The 12,236-nt window shown below is 39.3% G+C and overlaps 1 protein-coding gene across 3 annotated transcripts in view; it reads left to right on the top strand.

The window, feature by feature from the left end:
- TRPS1 (transcriptional repressor GATA binding 1) overlaps positions 1–11,605 on the top strand; it is an 832,359-nt gene extending 820,754 nt beyond the window's left edge. For all 3 annotated transcript variants that reach the window (XM_069621533.1, XM_069621534.1, XM_069621532.1), the window contains exon 6: positions 7,136–11,605. In XM_069621533.1, coding sequence (XP_069477634.1) covers positions 7,136–8,197 — 1,062 coding nt within the window. In that variant the 3' untranslated portion in view covers positions 8,198–11,605. The remainder of the gene's footprint in view (positions 1–7,135) is intronic.
- Positions 11,606–12,236: the final 631 nt, after the last annotated feature.

Raw genomic sequence — 12,236 nt, 5'->3', positions numbered from 1 at the left:
ACTGTGTATCCCTCTGGTACAGCAATGTCACAGGTGGGTCCTATTAGGTCTTAGAGCCACGTTTCAGTAATACAAAGTAGATCAATTTCTTTCTCTGTGATCAGCTCGTGTATGCTGAGTGCATGTTTGCACATGGATCTGGTATTTAGCAATCCTACCTTAATTGTATGGTGTAGCAGGAAGTGGGGTGAAATTCTCTCGGGGAGGTCATCTCTCTCCCTTTGTTTATTAGACATCTCACCGTTATATTGTTATCCAGGCGCAACATTAATTATGGATGTAAAAGCCTTTCTGTCAAGAATACTGCGGACATGTACCTGCGGATGTGTACCTATAATCATAGGTAAATGTACTACCCAGGCTGCAAACTGGTTGAGATACTTGAGGTCCAGAATACTGCTGCGGACGTGAACCTGCGGACATGTACCTCTAATCATAGGAAAATGTACCACCCAGGCTGCAAACTGGTTAAGATACTTTCTTGGGCCTAGGACAGCTAATTTAGTGAAGGGTAGTGCCAAGTCTTCAAGAACACTTTTAACATGTGGAGTTCCACAGAGTTCATGTCTGTCGCAACTATTGTTTAACATTCACGTTAAACCTCTATGTGATCGTCTTGTTTGCCTCAGGGTTTATTTTTCAAATTATGCAGATGACAACCAGATTATGTTTAAACTATCTGGGTCTATAATAAAGACGTGATTCTTGGATCTTTCCTTGGTTCTATCCTAAGATCTTTGTCTTGCTTTTTGTTTTTGTCAGCGCCCTAATGCCTAAGGGCCCATGGCCGCGCTATACAAGTGTTTAAAGTTAAAGTTAAAGGTAAAGTGAATGAAGTATTTAGGGCCATACAGATATGGATGGCCTCAAACTCTCTGACCTTGAATGACTCCTAACAGAGTAGCTTATCATCAGCACTCAGCATGAACTAAAAAACCTTGACACTCGTTATATGAGCTTTGAATTTAACGGCATTGCCATTGTAGTGTCTGAGACAGTTAACACTCTAGGAGTCTATTTTGACTCTCATCTTACCTTTAAGAAGCATGTCTCCTACCTTAAATCCTCCTGCTCTTACCTTGTTAGTCTTTTATGGCAGATTCACTGTTATCTATATGAGGATAATCGACCAATGATTGCTGCAGCCATTGTAATTTCTAAACTGGACTATTGTAACAGCCCCCTGGGAGGCACTTCAAAATCCAATATCAGAAAACTACAGGTGTCACAGAATGGAGCTGTCTGTGCCTTATGCGGGCTTAGTCATCATTCTAAGATTTCAGCTTCTCATAGGAAGCTACATTGGCTTCCTGTCAAGCAGTGACTACAATTCAAGGGCTCTATTATTGTATTCAAATGTCTCTTAGGCCAAGCACCTTTATATCTTTCTTCGAGAGTCGATAGAACCCCTGTCAGACGCACTCTCTGCTCTAACAATATGACGCTAGTCCAGCCTCGTGTCTCCCTAAAAATTTGCCTGTGCAGGTTTTAATGCCTGGGTACCTACCATCTGGAACTTACTTCCATTTGAGCTCCGAGCATGTGACTCAATGACTCGGTTTAAGAAGCAGTTAAAAACACTCCTCTGTGATAGGGGGATAGATTAATCTAATCACATAATCATTCTCTTAACTTTACAGAGCCCCCTTTCTGCTTCCTCTTGTTTCTGTTCCCTGTTGTCTGTCATGTGAGCGCCCTGAGGCCTTTGGGAGTGTGGCGCAATATAAGAAAATGATAGATAGATAGATAGATAGATAGATAGATAGATAGATAGATAGATAGATAGATAGATAGATAGATAGATAGATAGATAGATAGATAGAGCTTTATTTTCCAGGGATTCAATAACCCATTCCACTTTTTTAGGTACAAAGGGTCCCTCCAGAGAGTTGCACGCCTCCCTCAAAGATCCCCCGAGCAGGAACCCCCCTGAAAACACTGCTTTGAAATGTGTCCAAAAGATCTCCAATTTATCAGCTTCTGCCCTCCTCAATATCCTCTGGTCGTCACGCAGAACCAAAACAGTATTCCGTTTTTGAATTTTTCTCAGTTTGGCTACCAGAAGACGATTAACCTTATTCCTATTTGTGTAATAGTACTGTTTGGTTGTTAACATTACCTGGGCCGATCTTCTTCCAGATTTGTGTGCACTATTCTTAGCTTATGCAGCAAAGCGTGTGACACCCCCCCTTTTATGATCTAGTTCGGCAGACCTAACCTCACCCTCTAGTCTATTCCGGACCAGCTGTCTCTCCCTAGTGTTGGCTGCGGCCTTGCTAATTAATTCCCATTGCACCACTGCCTTCATTGCATCTCAGATGATTCCCTGTGAGGTGCCCAAGTCACTTTTCTCCCCAAAGTAATTTTTAATAACCTCACCTATCTCCCTACATAGCATGCCGAATCGGCTCTGGTCTGCCTTCAATTGCCAGGGTGTGAGACACAGGTGCATGATCTGAGAGCATTCGTGTGCCTAGTTCCTCTCCCTTCACACAAGGGAATAGAGCACTATGGATCAATATTAGATCTAGTCTGGAGAAACCTCTATGAATATGTGAGTTGAAGGAGAAATCCCTGTCTTCCCAGTGAAACATCATTCATTCATCCACCAACCCCAATTCTCGCAACAGCGAGAAAAAAAAAATCCCATATTTAAAATCTAATTTTGATCCAAGTAAGGATTTATCCAGCAGAGGGTTAGGCACTAATGTATTGTCTCTCTCAATCATAACTTGACCCTCCATAAAGGCTATTATTTACAATAGAAAGTACCCCAGAAAGCCATCCTGTCCTACATTTGGAGCATATAGTGATAGTAGGGTGAACATGTGCTCCCACATGATGCCTTTGGCACATACATATCTCCCTTGGGGGTCCCACAAAATCTTAACCCTGTTCATTGGGACAGAAATGCCACACCCCGTATCTTGGCCGCCCCTCCCCCAGAAGCAACTAATTGTCTCTGGTAGGCTCTAGCCCACAGCCGCTTTTCAGCCTGCTGGAGCAAGTGGGTTTCCTGAAGGAACATTATGGACAGGGACATTTCTCTCTGTTTTCTGAGAAACGACTTCCTCTTCACTGGGGAGTTCAAGCCCTGAACATTCCACATCCCCCACTGAATATGATCCTCCCCTTCCTCATCCAGCTCAACCCCTGACATAAACCCCAGTCAGCCCAGCTGGGCCCCCCAGAAGCACCCCTCACCTATCGCGCCCACATATAGTAAACATGCACACAGTCCTCCCCACAGTTACCTTTTGCATTTTAACTGCCTCAAACTGCCCTCCACAACCATTACAACTAATAAACATTTGCAAAACAAGTTCTTGGATATGACCTCCAAGATGCATGTGATGGGAATCCGTTCACATGACATTTATATTGAACAGGTTAAAGATGCAAAATTGTGATCATAACCTCTGTCAAGTATCACCCACATTGCCTGGGAAGATCAGGGTGTTATGGTCCGGTTTGCAAGTTGATTCGAGAGGTGTTGAATTGTGATTATTTTGGTGTGGTGAGTTTTTTTAAACTGTTTTTGTTGCTAAGTTTTGGTGGCCATCTGGTGAGTGAGGTTGGCAGAAACGTGAGGTTTTTAGGGGGTTGTGTTCTTTGTGTCTTGTTTGGGAGCAAATGTAGTTTTCACCTGCTTTAAACTTTCTCATTGATCTAGGTAATAGATAACGTTTTTAGAGATGATTCAGGTACTTACATTTGCTCTGGTTGTAGGTCATGTTTCAAAGATTATTGGTTGATTTGTTTAGTTTCAATGGGCTCTGCTTGAGTGGTGTTGTGGTCAAAACATGGTTTGGTAATTCCCATTTGAATATTCCTGCAGGTTTGTTTGTAGTTGTTTTTTTGTTCCTTATGCTCTTCTTGGTGAGATTTCCTTTTTGGACGGGTTTCGGGTTTTCTGTTGACCGTGATACTGGATGCGATGCTCCTGTAAGGCATGTTGTCCCAAGTTGATGGAATTATGTTTTTTGGCAGTTGTGTTCCTTGTTGAGTGTTTGTTCCTATTGTACATTCTGGTAGCAGCTGCCAACAGCACAACATATCCTCAAACAACATCCTTTGTCCTGGGATTCGCAAAGTGGAGTCTGTCAAGCCATTTTACAGATTCCTTCTCCACAGCACATAACCCTACCTCAGCCAGAGACAATATGACCAAAAGATTGCACATCCCAGACGTAGAAATATGGTTGCCCATAATCTGAACTGTCAACTGAAAATGCCTTGGCAAAAAAACAACTGCAAACATCTTGTAGGGGTACAAAAATTATAGTGACAAGGGCAAAAAAACATCTGCTATGCAGTCAAATGAACCAGATAAAAACCAATTAAAATGTTTGGCATATGAACTTTTTTTGAATTTCTTTTTGATGTATTTTGCCCTTTCTCCAAAGCACTGCACAAAAAGGTTTACAATAACAATAATATAATATTCATTTACCATTAGAAGCCTATAATGACTCCTTATGGTGATTTAGGACAAACATAGACGCCCCAAAATGTGAAAGAGTGCAAGCAGAATGTACAGAAAGGAAGAGCATTGCAGAGTTCAGCATCAAGGTTCGCAAATGAGAGAAAATAAAATTGAGAACAAGGAGAGCGAGCGACAGACATCAGAAAATAGAAATGTTCTGTTCTTGGTTGCACAGAGGAAACATTGGAATGCACATCCTCTGGACCTTCTGCAAACCTTTCTTTCACCTCTGCACATATATGAAAAATCTGGTTGTCTTATAATTCACTTCAAACAGCAGATGGCATTCCACCGTGATGGTTGGTGCTGCTAGCCTTTTGGGCTGTAGCTGTGCTTTCATGAATGAGAAACAGTCATTCATCTGTCTCACTTTCGTATTACTTAACTCCAGTGAGATGCCTTCTGCACTTGAGATTGATAAAGATTCAATCAATGAATGTGAGATATTAGGACCAGATAATTTAATATCCAAGAGATAGTATTGGTTGTATTGTGAGTGATGACGGAATGACAACAAATGCACTCCCTGCCTGTCTTTAACAGCCTGTTACAGAGGTTAACTTTATAAAAAGGATGTTCTTTGAAAAATTGCAGTCCCTTTTTCGAGCCTTTGCAACAGTGTATGTTGCAGTAGGTTATAAACTCCAAACAGCAGTCGGACATTCTGTAACACGAGTTGGATTCAACAGTGTTGTCTATACAAATCTCTCATTATCAGCAATTGGTGCATAGACATACACTGGTAGAAAGTCTTTTATGTATTCAGTGAGCAGGTGTATTTCCGTCCACTCCTGCATCATAATGACAAACGAAAGGGCCAGAATATGAACTTGATGCAAGAATGGCCTTTTAGTTCAACTTGACAGTATTGTTTATGATAGTATGTTAGTCCCCCATCTCAGACTTTCGTACAATTTACAACATTCATGGAGGAATGTACTGGTCCAAAAATACAATTGCTGGAGCCTGAAGAAAATCCTTTTTTTGTTCAGCATGGAATTGTTGAAATGATGAAATGACGATTGCGTACAGCATTAACTTTATAATGATTATGTTTCAGGGGAATTCTCTCCACTGCATTTCATAAAAATTGATCATAAATGTCCAATGTTTGATGAACTGGGAAGAGACCACAATAAGATTAGTTTGAGCAGAAGTTCTTTGAAGATGGGATGAACCAGTCTATCCACAACATTTTTAAGTTGAAATTCCTGTAAACGTTTCTAATGAATGAGCTGAAATGGTGGGTGGAAGAACAGAAGCACAAAAGGGAGCAAGAATGAGACTTTGTCTCTGCCAACCATGGACAAGTAGCATTTGCGTACACATTTAATCTGTTATTGGGTATTTTTGGAAATGATTGCCATTACTAGAAAAGTGACTGGATGAAATTCGGAGAATGAAACCTAGTAGGTACATCACACCGTATTCCTTTAAGAAATAACAAAGATCAGAAACTGCACATGATGGCCGTGCAACATTAGGAAGACATAGGGCTACAGATTAGTGATGCCCAATTGATAACGCTATATATGTCTATGCTAACGTCTTTGCCTTCTGCCATGAAAACACAAACAAGGACGTTCCCTGCACATGGGAGGAATGGTGCCCCAGGACACTACATGCTTCTGTTACATTTTTTTCAAATGGTTCTACAATGCACACAACTATACATTTTCATGTAGAAGATGTGGAACTATGTGCTATAGAATACTGTATCTCAAGGTCAGTTTTTCTGCAGCTCTTTCTCCACAGCTCTGATGGTAAAGCTGTTCGCCTAGCGGCACTTCTACTTATGTTAATATGCTCCGGCAGGCGTCATAAGCAGATAGGGAGGGCCCTCAAAGGAGATCAGTAAACTAGATAAAATAAAAAAAAACATTAATAGATCTCTCCCCTCTGAGGAACAAGCCATGCAATAGATGAGGTTAAAACTTTCTCAGACGTGTGCATTTGACTTCACAACCGAGTATGCATGCCCCTATGGGAGATGGGAGTGCAGTGAAGTGCCCGGTTTCTAGTTTTCTAATTAGTTATGTTTTCCAGATTTGTGTCATAGATATATGTTACTTTCTTTAATATTTCCTTCTAAGCAAAACACATGCATTTATCTGGAACAACCATACCTTTATCACATCAGCACACTTTGCTGTGTTTTGGATGAGTGATATTTGGAAAATAAAAAAGGAGACATTGAAATATGGCATTTATAATTTCTGTTTAAAACAATGACTTCTTAAAATTAAAATATAAAGATGGAATTAACTGAAAAAATGGATCTCCAGAACCATTGATCTATGTCTATTCTTGACATACAGGTTCTGCCTATATGGGTCTCCATCTCAGCCTTACGTTCTCTTGCCCCAGTCCCATACATTATTGCATCTGCGTATGCTTTCTTTTTACACCAGTACTAAGAATGCCCTATGTATTTGTACACCTTTTGTGGCAATATAAACGTTTTAGTTATTCAAAGTATTATACTCACTAGCTAATGAGGATACTCAAGGGTTACTCTTCCACTGCCTAAAAATGTTGATGATGATTTTAAGTAACTTTCATTTTGAAATATGGATTCATTTGAAATATTGAATTTGACACATGTGGCTCTGTACTGTTCACTAATTGTAATGTTTTTATTCTGTTTAGACTCCAAGGCCTTTGAACATCATTAAACAGAATAATGGTGAGCAAATAATTAGGAGACGAACAAGGAAGCGCCTTAATCCTGAGGCCCTGCAAACTGAGCAGCTGAGCAAGCAGCACAGGGGAAGTGGTGAAGAGCAAGTCAATGGCAGCCCACTAGAGAGAAGGTCAGAAGAGCACTCATCTGAGGGTCACCAGCGGGAAATCCAGCAGCCTAACCTGAGCAAATTTGAAGCCCAAGTATCACTGACTAAAAGCCATTCTACTCCACAGTCTATACTGGTCAACCAAACTCTGGATATTCATAAGAGGATGCAGCCTTTGCACATTCAGATTAAAAGTCCTCAGGAAAACAGTGCTGACCCAGGAAATAGTTCATCTATATCTGATGGCAAAGGAAGCTCAGAGAGGGGCAGTCCAATAGAAAAATACATGCGACCTGCCAAGCATGCAAACTATTCGCCACCAGGCAGCCCAATTGAAAAATATCAGTATCCACTGTTTGGACTACCATTTGTACACAATGAGTTTCAGAGCGAATCTGATTGGTTAAGATTCTGGAGCAAATATAAGCTGTCAGTCCCTGCCAATCCACACTACTTGAGTCATGTGCCAGGCCTACCAAATCCCTGCCAAAACTATGTGCCTTATCCCACGTTTAATATGCCTCCTCATTATTCATCTGTCACAACGGACAATGACATTCCTCTTGATTTGGCTATGAAGCATTCCAGACCTGGGACAACTGCAAATGGGGGCTCCAAGGAGAAGTCAAAGACCCCTCCAAATACCAAGGAAGACAGTTCGTTGAATGCTCTAAAAGTAGAAAAAGTTGATAAAAGTACTCAAGATGAACTGTCAACCAAATGTGCGCACTGTGGCATAGTCTTTCTGGATGAAGTGATGTATGCTTTGCATATGAGTTGCCATGGTGACAGTGGACCTTTCCAGTGCAGCATATGCCAACATCTTTGCACGGACAAGTATGACTTCACAACTCACATCCAGAGAGGCCTACATAGGAACATTGCACAAGCGGACAAAAATGGAAAGACGCACGAGTAACATTTTAGCACTTAGCACAATTAAGTAGAAATAGATGTTCTTGATGGAAGTTCAGTAGCTTGAAATGTCTTACAAAAGCCTGCAGAGCAGAGCATGGAGTGTAGCTTGGCTAATGTGGGATGTCTGTTCCTCATCTGTCTTCTTAACAGGGGATATGTTTCCACACCGAAGGATTGGAAAACATTTGCAACTGTAATATATCAGAATTATATATGTTTGATAAGTTTGATAACAGGTTCAGGTATTCTAAATGTCATTCAGATTTAATATTTTGTGCCAAATTTTCTGCACACAGAGTGGATGCATTTCAAAAAGTCACAAAACACACATTTTAATGTGTTGATAATGTGGGATGTGCCCTAATTAAAAAAGGCAATGATTTCTGTCTTGTTTTATATGTCAAGGTCTACCTGTTCACTTAAGATATCCCACAGTTGTATAATTACACGCAGGTCTAAAATATGTTGTTCACAGTGATGCATTGTGAATGCCGTGGATACACCAGTCAGAAGTAGATAATTATGGGAAACATACTATTCACATACGCAGGAATAAAATATTGTGTAAGGGTAAAAGGATGATTTATTCTTAATGGAATATTTCATGAAAGATCCAAGTTCCATATAGCGTATTTTATGATACAATCATATAGACATTTCCATGGCATGCCGTCATGGGACAAGTGCATGTAAATTGTGAAGGATATGTTAGAGCAGGGATCTGCAACCTGTGACTCTGCAGATGTTTTGGACTGCCGCTCCCATGATACCACACCATTGACTAAACCATCTAGGTTTGATGAGCATTTTAGTCCAGAAGATCTGTAGATTCAAAGGTTGCAGAACCCTGTTTTACCCAAACACAAACAACCCCCTCGGGTTAGTTTCCAGTTTTAGATGGTATTCATGCACTAAGTAAATTACCTTGTTTTTGTTTACAACATGTATGCTCAGGAACCTATGAGGAAGCACCCCTGCTGTCATATTGACATTGGTTCCTGTCCTGGTTCCTCTTCCTTAAGTCCACACAGAATTGATCTACACTCACTTGTATAGAGACAGGAATATGAATTTACATTGCCTCGACAATGATCAGTGAAAATGTTGATAAAGATTATGGTTTTATATTTATATACCGCTTTCGTCAAAGCACTGGACATAGAACATTCACACGCAATTATCACTGAAATGAAGTTGGTACTCAATAATGTGCAACAAAAGACGGCATACAATCAAGTCACATGTACATCAATAACATACATGTTGTGAACAAATTGACCTCCCCTGTGCAATATTGGCAGCTAAATCTGGACACTGAATTGGAACTTGTTTGTGTTATAGTAATACGATACCATATTTTGCTACACTGGAAACAAGGCAGAACATGAAACCCCAATATGGTCACAGACATGCAAATGTATCTAACAGTGTGGAAGAACTAGTACTAGCTCTTTTTGGATTCATCATCATTTCTGAAGGAAACCCTTAAACAATATTTAATGTCTGCTCTGTTTTGTTGGCCAAATATTCTCTTTCATGTAAGTGTTAAACTTACAAATAGCCACGTATTCTCACTCAAGATAATCTGCCATATTAACTGCCCATGAACCATGGCCTTATCTGATGTAGTGCTTATTCTGTCGAGGAAAACATGGCATATATACAACCCTACTTTTAAAATGCCATTGTCACATACCAATGCCAAAGGACTAAGACATGAGCATTTCAAATCTTTGCATCTTAATCTGCCCTTTTTGGCAACTGGGGTAGATGGAAAAAATTACCAGCTGGTATTGGTCAATAGTAACTGGTTTATTTCCAAGATAGTGTGCATGATTGGTTAGTCGCATGCCTGCTTTCCCAATGAAGGATAGGGAAGTTGTGTGTGAGGGATTTACCATACCAGTCTTGTTCATTAGATAATGGCCACACCTGCATCTGGATTGAAAGCCATTTCAGAATTTGATGAAGGATAAAGCACTACATATGATGAAAATCTTAAACCTTTTATGCATTTTGATTGAATGTTTGCATGATTGCAGAGGTGTGTGCTTGGAGGTCCAACCATTCTTCCTCCATTGACTGCAAGCCGAACAATTATGCCTCATGCCGAGCAACATACCCGATCTAAGACTGGAAAATGATGCATGATTATTTTGACTAGTCTTGCAACAATTACAAAGATTTAAATCTTTTGTGCCTTTGGCAGAAAATCCTTGATGAAAAGGAGCCCGATACATCTTCTGATACATATTTTTTTCAAATGTTGAGATGTGGTGTTGTTAAAGGTTTCTTTACCATCGTCTAATGGTTGTCATTTGCACTCCTTTCACCTTTTACACGTAGATCTAGCCAATTTCTGTGAAACATACTTCTTAGGAATATGTTGCCTTTGTATTTTAAAATGTAAAGCTTTTTACAATTTATGAAGGGAAATCTCCTCGGCATATATGCTCAGGGAAATAGGGCTGCACACCGGCATCATTCAAATCTGGTTAATGGTGCTGTTCTATGAGAATTTAAGTAGATCCATTTTCCACAATTCGCATTTGCTTGTTTCTTTCAAAATATAGACTGTACAGTGGGAATGTAGAAGACATTGCAAGCTACTGGAGGCACTGTCAGATTAGCCTATTTCATTAAAGAAGTTGGGAGAACAAATAGAAAAAGAAACTATTTTTCTAGTAAATATTAATGTATTACATTTCAAATAATGGTGCCTGACATATTGAATAATTATTTTCTACAGTGTACGTATGCAACAAAGATATTCCATCATGCATTTGGGCCACTTCTGGCTCTGCCTCGCTGTTTACATTTGCAAATGTAGCAAAAAAAAGTTAATGAAGCAACTATTTCTATTGCAGTAGATATTTTTTTCATGTGCATTAAAGTTATAAACGGTAACATGAAATGATTGACTACGCTCACCTAATAGTTTGGAAAACAAAGAAGGAAATGAAAATATTTTTATGCCTAGTTAGGAAAAAGGGTAGCACTATTCATTCCAAGTACATTTTGTATTTTTAAGCTCATATCTCACATTGTTATGCTTCAGTGGTAAATATATATCCTCTTTTCATTGCTTTGTCTATGTTTCAGAAGAAACATTTCAGAAATGATTTTAAGACATTCTGTTTGACTGTGCAGCGCTGATATTGTATTGCTTTATGTAGAACCATTGCACTCCATTTTAAAATATTATGCTGTCTCTTTTGTTGTTTTTGTTTCATTTGGGTTTGTTTCTTCCTCACAATGCAGGATGTTTGTCTCTCCAAACAGAGCAACTTGTTTAAAGTCTGGAAGTGAATGATGCTAACTTGTCTTTCTGATATAACACCATCTTTCCCATTCGTGCAACTTTTTGTAACTGTTAAAAAAAAATAATAAATCAGGGCTACATTCTTCACTTGGTTTCACTTGTTAAGGGGATGACCGCATAATGGGTGTCAGCAATGGTGGTGAGAAAAATATGTCCAGTGTTCGCTACATGGTATACCGAGAATTTCTAATAAAATGTCATTTTAAATGATTTGAGCTCACCTATTCCCATGAAATAAAGTTATAATTTGTAGAAGAAGAGTACTGAGGTTTGTTGCTGAGAAAACCCACCACACAAACAAAAGCAAAAAAAAACAGGATAAAATAAAGTTTAGCATTTCAAGATTCATGTGGCAAATAATTGAAATGGATGCTTTTACAAACTTAACATATTTGCAGTTACGAAGAATGAAGTGCTACATGCGTGATGTTCTTGATGACAAATCCATGTTGTGAAAGACATGTATTTGAGTCAGTGCTTAGGTAATTGACTGCCTTAACAGCAGATGTAATCAAAAATAGCTGAATTCCTACATAGCTACAATAATAAACACTTTTCATATTGCACTTTCTATCAGCTAAGGATGGCAACATTACTCGCATACTGATTATATTAAATGAAATGACGTTGACACAAGAGTGTTCTTGAAATATGCTGCTATTCTTATCATTTCACATTCTTGTAGACATTTCTATGTAAATTGAACAATGAAACAAAC

This window comes from Ambystoma mexicanum, chromosome 5q (genome assembly GCF_040938575.1).
Source record: "Ambystoma mexicanum isolate Mex_15411 chromosome 5q, UKY_AmexF1_1, whole genome shotgun sequence".
Classification (NCBI taxonomy): domain Eukaryota; kingdom Metazoa; phylum Chordata; class Amphibia; order Caudata; family Ambystomatidae; genus Ambystoma; species Ambystoma mexicanum.
This window is presented reverse-complemented; position numbering and strand designations above follow the sequence as displayed.